This window comes from Haematobia irritans, chromosome 4 (assembly GCF_050003625.1).
Source record: "Haematobia irritans isolate KBUSLIRL chromosome 4, ASM5000362v1, whole genome shotgun sequence".
In the NCBI taxonomy this organism is placed as follows: domain Eukaryota; kingdom Metazoa; phylum Arthropoda; class Insecta; order Diptera; family Muscidae; genus Haematobia; species Haematobia irritans.
The window spans coordinates 213294967-213305549 of NC_134400.1; the positions used below are offsets into that span (position 1 = coordinate 213294967).

A 10583-nucleotide genomic window follows, 5' to 3' on the forward strand; every position below is an offset into this window, starting at 1 on the left:
GACAAAAGAAGGTTTCTTTGCACATTTCCTCTAACTCAATCTTCGTCCGGAAAAAGACATCCCGCTGCATTGAACAATTATTCGCAAGCCAAGCTTAAATATCTTATTGCCGTTGCTCGTAAATGTTTGGAAAGGAGAACACTTCAAATATTCGAATATGTTATCGGTGAACTCTGTCGTCACCGATAGTAGGGGTGGGGGCCGCCTATAACGACCGATGGACGCTAACCACTCGTATTCATGTCAATGTTAAAACCGAATATTATCGGGAAAATGTCCCAAAGGACTGTATTGAAGCCCTATGCAGACAAAAACATCGTCCGCAGACCATTCACATTCCATAGCAAAATTTCACTTAGCATGCCTCAACCAATAATGGTTTGAAAAGGATATACCTCGCTTCATTTCTACCGTACAATAGCCACAAAAATTTCCGGATCTCAATCCGCTGGACTTGGAGACCTGGATTTGGGACATTTTGGACAGTAATGTTACCAATAAATAACTACCAAAGTGTCGGTCATCTGAAGACAGAGTTTCGCCAGGGTTGGGTTTAAGTGGTCCATTGCAATATCTACATTAGAGGTGTGCAAGTGACACAAAATTGTCGTGACTCACGAAAATTTTAGTGATTCACACGTGAGTCGTGAGTCAAGCTCATGGCAACGGCGTGAGTGTGCGTGAGTGTGAGTGATTAATAAACCAAAATTTCGTGTGTGAGCGTGAGTCACGAAAGTAATATCTTCATGTGTGTGCGTGAGTAAATAATTACGCTCACGAAAATAATCCTGCTCACCAACATAAAACGCTTAAGAGTTAAACTCATTTACAATTTTAGTGACACCATGAGCAATTTTAATAATGCTCATGATGATTTCAGACACGTCGCTAAGGTAAATTACTCATAAAACTATTCGTGAGTCACGGCAGTTTTCGTGAGTCACGATATTTTTCGTAAGTCACGCATTTTCGTGCGTGAGTACAAAATTTCTTTTCGTGAATGTGCGTGAGCGTGAGTCCTACCAAACAATATCGTGCGTGAGTGTGCGTGAGTAAACTATTACTCACGTGCACACCTCTAATCTACATTACCAATAATATTACCCTCTTGCAAAAAAAACAAATGCCTTTCAAAGATTTTGTTTTATAAAAATTAATTTTTTCTTCCATAATTTTTTCGAAGTCATTTTTTACAAAGCCTTATGTTAGAACTTAAGTATCTCTCGTATAAAACTAAAATAAATTAAAATTATTTCACTAAAAGAAAGAGTTGGAAAGATCATCCAATGATTTATACAAGGACTTATCGATCCCCTCTCTGCAACGGAGTTTATCTCGCCGAACATGAGCCTTTCCCTTGTATCGTTATATCTGCAAAGTAAAAAAAAAGACAAAGGTGAACATATTAAGTGACCAGGAACTGTGAATTAAAGGGACCAATACAGAAATACGGAAAATTCCATAATTCACTTTATGGATATATTTTCTAATATCTGAATTTGAGACATTTTTCCTTCAAGGTAATTGGTTACCATGCTTTGCAAATCATCAGCACCAATTACCCACCACTTACCAATATGTAAACATGAGGCATAACATTCCATTTGGGCTTCACTAGTGTACATGTAACCATCTGAACCACAGACAATTTCCTCATGTTCATCCTCGACTATGGCACAGATACGTTCACAATATTCTTCGGTGTCTTTTTGTTCTTTAGGTGGAGTTTCCGTTGTTATGGAATTACTGGTGCCAATAGGACTGGTAGTTTTCTTATTACTCTGCAATGGCTGGCGTCCATAGATATGCTAAATTAAAAAAAAAAAAAATATTAATAATTAATTTAATAAGAAATTTGGAAAATGGTTATAAGGGTCAGAAAGACTGTTCAATACAATGCCTCCATCATGCATTTTAATAGAAGCAAAATTTTGTCTGGAATCAGAGCCAAAGATTTCGTAGTTTGGTGGTTTAAAAAAATGTTTTTGAAATTAGGTTTTTTTCAGTATTTAGGGCGGAAGCTCAAGAAACCCTTGGTAACACAAATTAGAACTATTGGTGTACCCTAGGGGTCAACACAATCTTTATCGATATAGTTTTAATTTTTTAAGAATTATTTCAAGAAGAGCGAATTTCCACTTGGCCTGGCAACAACAATTCCTAGTGGTGAGCATTGGCAACACAATCCCATTTTCCGCCAAGGAATTAAAATAGATTTTAATTTCACGACATGCTGCTAGCCATCACGGTATTCCGTCGCGGTTTTTTTTGGCTTGCCCATAAGAAATGCACGTAAATAAGTGTTTTGCGTACTGCCTTTCGCAATGATTATGTTTACACACTAAGGGCGTTTTCGTTTCGCAAAAAATATGTTGCCTTGGTGTTACTCTACTTTTTCCCTCATTGTATTTTGGTCATTTCAAAGTTATTGTTAATTTATAATATTGTGAGGGATACAGGAGCCAAAAGCTAAAACAGTGTCCCTCATATTTTGCAATCAATTTCGAGAATGTTGCACCTTTTTCCCTATCGAAATCGCCATAAGTTAGCCTTAAATAACCACAGAGAAAAGCTTCGCCAAAAAATTTAAGTGAAAATGTTCTTTTTGGATCCGGAAGTGGTGCAAAATTGGAGCAGAAGCGATGCATTTTTCATGGGCTTGTCATAGAACAGATGTCCACCATTTCAACATCCGTTCCATTGAATTTGAAGCACTTTTTAGGGTGTGCTCTGAATTTTTCCAAATAAATAATTTTTATAATTTTTTTTAAATGATTTTTTAATGCATTCTAACGCTTTTCCGCGAAACCTCAAATATTTTCAAAAATTCGCAATTTGTGCCTTTAGAAGAACTTCCAATTTTTTTTTGCTGGGAATAGATTACCACTATAACTTAATGTTATGTACACAGAAAAAATTTCCGTAGTTAAACTAACGCTAAATTAAACTTATTTTTATTGCAAAAAAATTATTAGTTTGTAGTTAAATTTTATTATTGTTTGCGAAATTTTCCACAGCCCAATGAAAATGTCGTTTTTTTAAGTATGTCACAAACATTTTAAGAACTAAACGTGAATATAAAGTTCAATGACCGTACACATAAGTTCAATATGAACTAAAGCAAATGAACATTTTCGTACGATTCCCAAAAATAGTAAGAATGAACTACTGTATGGTTAAAATGGTCATGATTTGGCGCCAATGATTTTCTTCTTTAATTTTAGTTAATTTCTTCTTCTATGAGAGGGTGTAATTTCGAGAACTGCAGTTAACAATCGTGTGTTGGGGGAAGCGTATCAAAAAGTACGAAATGTACATGAAAGTAGTTTGTCATCACTATTATTACAAGAGCCATTTTATATTTTGTGGAACACCAAACGCAACTAGCTTATTATAATAAAAAAAAAATTAAGTGCTGAAAACATAGTTACTACATGTAAAATTGTGAAAGGTATATTGGTTAACAATTTTCGACTTTCCAAAAGGAATAAAGTGATAGTTTTTCAGATATTTTTACAAGCACGTTGCCTGAATCAAGAATAAACAACATCAAGACGCTGGAGCATCGTCCGAATATAGCAGAATTGCAAACTTATAAATCAACATAATTCCTTTGTTAAGACATTATGTTTAAAGTGTTTTTATTCGTATAAATGTTATACCTGGAATAATTTATAAATTTTTGTTCAATTTAATAAACATCTAAACAATAGTATTTTACTTGACCACAATGATTCTTTTACAACTATCTTAAAATTCACTTTTTCTTATAGTTTGATGTGGCTCTTATTGGCGTCGTTCTAAATGTATCTAAAAAAGCACCTTATAATTGCACTCATGCGATTCTTTTTTGTAGAAACTTGGCGTGGGACAACTTCTCAATAGTGACGGCACTTTTGCGACGTATACAACTGTTTTCGACGTGGTGGGGATTCTCAGAAGTGCCGTCAAATTTAAAAAACAAATGTTGGCAGGGTTAGTACAATAACCTTATTTTTTGTCAACCTTTTGATTGTTCTCCTTGTAGAGAGTATACGTGAGTATGCCTTTGCATATAACAGGTTGGCTGATAAGTCCCCGGTCTGACACATAGATGGCGTCGCTAATATTAAATGCATGTTATTTTTATATAGTATTAACCTTCAAATGATTCATGTCAAAATTTGACGTCTGTAAGTCAATTAGTTTGTGAGATAGAGCGTCTTTTGTGAAGCAACTTTTGCTATTGTGAAAAAAATGGAAAAAAGGAATTTCATGTTTTGATAAAATACTGTTTTCTGAAGGGAAAAAATACGGTGGAAGCAAAAACTTGGCTTGATAATGAGTTTCCGGACTCTGTCCCAGGGAAATCAGCAATATTTGATTGGTATGCAAAATTCAAGCGTGGTGAAATGAGCACGGAGGACGGTGAACGCAGTGGACGCCCGAAAGAGGTGGTTACCGACGAAAACATCAAAAAAATCCACAAAATGATTTTGAATGACCGTAAAATGAAGTTGATCGAGATAGCAGAGGCCTTAAAGATATCAAAGGAACGTGTTGGTCATATCATTCATCAATATCTGGATATACGGAAGCTCTGTGCAAAATGGGTGCCGCGCTTGCTCACATTTGACCAAAAACAACAACGTGTTGATGATTCTGAGCGGTGTTTGCAGCTGTTAACTCGTAATACTCCCGAGTTTTTCCGTCGATATGTGACAATGGATGAAACATGGATTCATCACTACACTCCTGAGTCCAATCGACAGTCGGCTGAGTGGACAGCGACCGGTGAACCGTCTCCGAAGCGTGGCAAAGTAATGGCCTCTGTTGTTTGGGATGCGCACGGAATAATTTTTATCGATTATCTTGAGAAGGGAAAAACCATCAACAATGACTATTATATGGCGTTATTGGAGCGTTTGAAGGTCGAAATCGCGGCAAAACGGCCCCATATGAAGAAGAAAAAAGTGCTGTTCCACCAAGACAACGCACCGTGCCACAAGTCATTGAGAAGGATGGCAAAAATTCATGAATTAGGCTTCGAATTGCTTCCCCACCCACCGTATTCTCCAGATATGGCCCCCAGCGACTTTTTCTTGTTCTCAGACCTCAAAAGGATGCTCGCAGGGAAAAAATTTGGCTGCAATGAAGAGGTGATCGCCGAAACTGAGGCCTATTTTGAGGCAAACCCGAAGGAGTACTACCAAAATGTTATCAAAAAATTGGAAGGTCGCTATAATCGTTGTATCGCTCTTGAAGGGAACTATGTTGAATAATAAAAACGAATTTTGACAAAAAAATGTGGTTTGTCTTTGTTAGACCGGGGACTTATCAGCCAACCTGTTATGTCTTCCTTAATGTTTTCACATTCGGAGAAGTCTACATGATGGTCAAAAAGTAATGGAACTTAATTGTTCATTCTTAAGTTAAATTCAAAGAAACCAAATGCTCAACAACTCATTTTATGTTATGTGAAAATTATAATATTCAGGGTAAACTGAAAAATACTCCAATGTCTACCCTTTTCTTATTGTAAACAAAAAACAGCTGCTAAATTCACAAAAGAACGAAACCTCAATTTTTAGCCTATATGAACATTTGAGTTTTCACAAAGAGATTATGGGGGTTTTGAAGCATTACAAACTATATGGAAAAGTTATTATATTCTGTGATAATAGGGGATGTTCTTCAGAAAATTTCTCACATTAACTTACCGTTCCTGCAGATTGCATATCATCACCATCTTCTGGATCATCTTCAATTTCAACCACTGGCTTTATACCACCATTGTGGAAAGTTGAAGAACGTAATGTCGTAGCTAATACTGTCCGTGCTGTTGTGGGTGCAGGATTGAGGGTAACTTCTTGAAATGTCGGTGTAATAGGTGTATCAACGGCCTTATATTTCAAATGAGACTTTGGGGCATTGGTAAATGAGAAGCCACCAATCATGGCATCCCTTTCGGTAAATTCAAATCGTAAAGGCTCGGGAGTAAGACTACTTTGGGGTGATTGCCGAACTTGACTGTAGACATGGTTAACACTTACGGGGGATTGTGTGGATCCTATATATTTGGTAACTTTACTATCCTGAGAGTTAACCACTATCTGATTGGCATTGTAGCCAGTTTGATAACTGGTTCGAACCACTGTGGACCCGGAACCTTGTTGATTATTATTTGTTTGATCTTGATAGAAAAGTTTGGAAACTTCTATGGGTTGACTATTGAAGGGCGTTAGGGAGGAAGCCGCTGATGCAGAATCTTTATGTTGCCCATAGTGTATCTGTTGATGCTGTAGTAATTGATCTTCCTGGGAATTTTGAAATTTTGTTTGGTATGACAATTTCGGGAAGGTTGAAGGAGCTACATCGGCTAGATGATTTTCTTGAAATGTTGCTGGAGCATAGCCTGCAGATGAGGAGGAGGAGGCTTGCTGCTGTTGTAGATTGTATTGCTGTCTGCGATCATTTTCCTCATCAATTTTTTTATAGTTGGGATCACGTTTGGGTAGGAAATACTCATTGGTATTCATGAAACGTAAATATTCCTGGGCCTCCTTCTCCAGATGATCATAGTGAAGAGTTTGGTAGTCATTATTTTGCAACTCGGTCATATCGTTCTCTTCATAGACGGAATACATTTTCGCTGGTGGGGATTGGGGGTTGCTGGCCGTTAGGCCATGACCATAAGAAGATTGTGCCTGTAATGTGGGAGATGAGTTGGCCAATGAAGTTTCCACATTGTGAATGGGTATGGACGGTGGAATATTATGGTGATGATGATGGTATGATTGCAGGACTGGTTTTTGAGTAGCAGCTGGGACAGCTGCTGCAGCAGCTACATAGGCAGGTTGATGAACTGAATACGAGGATTTTTGTTGCTGAACCAATTGATGCTGCTGCTGTTGCTGTTCATATTGCTGTTGATAGTAGGCCACCGGGTCTAGGGGTTTAAGATATTGCTGCTGCTGTTGCTGCAGATATTTCTCATGCTGTTCATTGTATTTCTGCATTTTTTGTTGATCAGGAATGGGGTATTGTTTAAACTCGGGATATTGTAACTCAGCCTGTGGTGGTTGCTGATTAATGGTGGCGGCGGCGGCTCCCAAAGATTGTTGCTGACCCAATTGCTGCTGATGTTGTGGTTTAATATATTGGGTATAGGAATTTTCTGGTGATTGACCCAGCTGCTGTTTCGAATCTGTAACAGGATGTATGACCACTTTTCCATTGTAATTGGGAGAGGCCTTAAAATTTTGTACATATTGCTGAGATAAGGCTGGAACATGCACCCCATTTGGATGCAAGTCCATTAATTGTTGTTTCAATGAATTCCCCTTGGAGGCATAATGTGTAGGAGAACCCTTAGATGTGAGATATTTCGAGGATTTCAGAGAATCGTAGTTGTAACGCACGGAAGGCTGACGGCCCAATACTCCCGTATGGACACGTCTAAGTTGAGGTCGACCAGGAAAATGATCGGCCCTTGAACGTATTTGTACAGGATGATGACGACGACGTGGAACCACATGCAAGGGCAAGCGATGAGGATATTTCAAAAGTCGCCCGGAACGTGTCGAAGATGGCTCCGTTGTGGTTGTTGGCGTTGTCGATTGATTCGATTTGTCGTCGTCTTTTGTCGAAATGGGTAATCCAGTGGTAAAAACTTCACTTTCTGTTACAACATCACTTTCTTGGCCATGAACTTGATGGCCAAGACCATAAATGACCATAATCATAAATACACAAATTAATTGGATTTTAGACATTTTAATAACTTTGGATTTTTTTCGTTTTCTTTTCTTAAATCACACCACTTTTGTTTTCTCTGTTTCCTTTTGGGAAATCCGTATTAAAAATTTTATTTTATATTCACTTTTATCCGTTAAAATTTCAAAATCATTATTGGATTTTGTTTTTTTTTTTTTCAATTTGAGTATTGTGGATTAATTTCGCATTGACTTTGACGTTTGTTTTATTCCGCTTCGTTATCGTGTAAACGTCTTCTTTAAGCAACGTCTGACTTACATTTGAAGTACCGTTCATGTAGTGGCTCTTACCTGAGCTCTTAGCCTATTGAAGTTGTTGTGTTGAGAGTGTATTTGTGTGTGTGTGTGCAGTTAGTGTTTGTTTGGTTTGCCACTTCTTAAACTTTTACCTGGGGGCCAATGAGTCTTTAAACAGAGTGGGCACAGTGGGGGAGAAATTCTCAAAAAAAAATTTAGCTTTTTATTGTACAAGGACAAAATGAAATAATAAAGACATTTTTATTGGCTTATATGTATGGTAACAATGTAAAGTGCTTAATTTTTTGTACCCTCCGCCATAGAAAGGGGGTAGCAGACCACATAAAGTTTAAATATTTTGGGTCGTAGTGAAATTCTATCGATGTCTGTACGTCTGTTGAAATTTCACTAACTTCCGAACGAAACAAGCTGTCGACTTGAAACATGGTATTGCAAATGGACTACATCGAACTATGTTTAGTTGTAGCCCCCATTCAAACGATCCGCAGATTTGTCCTCCGGAACCTCTTGGAGGAGCTAATTCCATGCGATCCGGTTGAAATTTGGTAAGTGGTGTTAGTATATGCACTCTAACAACCATGGAAAAATTGGTCCATAATTGTACAAAGCCCTCATATAAACCGATTCCCAGATTTGACTTCAGAGTCTCCTAGAATAGGAACTTTGATACGTGATGTTGGTTGCTACATGGCCTCTAACAACCGTGCCAAAATTGGTACATATCTGACCATAATTATATATACCACCCATATAAACCGGTCTTCCCCAGAATTAACATGGGAAGGCTCATAGAGGAACTACTTTAATCTGATCCCGTTTTCCATTTTTATTTAACAGTAACAGCTATGTTTCTGTTAAATTAAGTTTTGTTACATCGGCTCGCGTCCGAAACTATGCTCTATAAATATAATTGCTTGACTGTTTGCGTTGCTTGTGCGTTGACGGCTATAGCGATAATCGTCTGTTGATGATAATAACAGCTGCATAACCTAGTGGATAGTGTGACTGCATGGTCGGAGGTTCGATTCCCCAAATCTAGGCGAATGGTAAAATTAAAAAAAAAAAAAAAAAAAAAACAAGTATATACGGCCGTAAGTTCGGCCAGGACGAAGCTTATGTACCCTCCACCATGGATTGCGTAGAAACTTCTACTGAAGACTGTCATCCACAATCGAATTACTTGGGTTGCGGTAACACTTGCCGATGGCATATATATATATACATATATATATACATATATATATAAACATATATATATATATATATATATATATATATATATATATATATATATATATATATATATATATATATATATATATATATATATATATATATATATATATATATATATATATATATATATATATATATATATATATATATATATATGGGAGCTATATCTAAATCTGAACCGATGTCAACCAAATTTGGCACGCATAGCTACAATGCTAATTCTACTCCCTGTGCAAAATTTCAACTAAATCGGAGTTAAAAATTGGCCTCTGTGGTCATATGAGTGTAAATCGGGCGAAAGCTATATATGGGAGATATATCTAAATCTGAACCGATTTGGCTGATATTTTGCAAGTTTTTCGAGACTCATAAAATATTCGGATGTACGGAATTTGAGGAAGATCGGTTGATATACACGCCAATTATGACCAGATCGGTGAAAATATATATGGTAGCTATATCTAAATCTGAACCGATTGTTTCCAAAATCAATAGGGATCGTCTTTGAGCCGAAACAGGACCCTATACCAAATTTTAGGACAATCGGACTAAAACTGCGAGCTGTACTTTGCACACAAAAATACATCAACAGACAGACAGACAGACAGACAGACAGACAGACAGACGGACATCGCAAAATCGACTCAGAATTTATTTCTAAGACGATCGGTATACTAAACGATGGGTCTCAGACTTTTCCTTCTTGGCGTTACATACAAATGCACAAACTTATTATACCCTGTACCACAGTAGTGGTGAAGGGTATAAAAAGGCCGATTAAATACGTATATAATTAAGTTTAAAGTTTCTATAGAAGTAAAATTTTGGAAAACATTTTCTATAGAAATAAAATTTGGAAAAAATTTCTATAGAAATAAAATTTTGACAAAATTTTCTATAGAAATAAAATTTTGACAAAATTTTCTATAGAAATAAAATTTTGGCTCGAGTGGCAACCATGATTATGAACCGATATGGACCAATTTTTGTGTGATTGGGGATCGGCAATATAAAACTATAGACCGATATGGACCAATTTTGGCATGGTTATGAGCGGCCTTATACTAACACCAATTTCAACCGGATCGGATGAATTTTGCTCCTCCAAGAGCCTCCGGTGATCAAATCTGGGGAACGGTTTAGATGGGGGCTACATATAATTATTGACCGATATGGACCAATTCTTGCGTGTTTGTTAGAGACCATATTCCAACACCATGTTCCAAATTTCTACCGGATCGGAGGACAAATCTGGGGATCGATTTATATGGGGGCTTTATGTAATTATGGACCGATATGGACCAATTCTTGCATGGTTGTTAGAGACCATATACT

The 10583-nt window shown here is 37.0% G+C and overlaps 1 protein-coding gene across 1 annotated transcript; it reads right to left on the bottom strand.

Annotated features, from left to right (window-relative positions):
* Positions 1-1137: 1137 nt before the first annotated feature.
* Positions 1138-8031, bottom strand: LOC142234164 (uncharacterized). The gene is made up of 3 exons (XM_075305243.1): positions 5700-8031; positions 1574-1808; positions 1138-1371 (listed from the first exon to the last, which is right to left on the bottom strand). Exons 1-3 carry the CDS (start codon positions 7752-7754, stop codon positions 1331-1333), a joined length of 2331 nt encoding a protein of 776 aa, XP_075161358.1. The 5' UTR covers positions 7755-8031; the 3' UTR covers positions 1138-1330.
* Positions 8032-10583: the final 2552 nt, after the last annotated feature.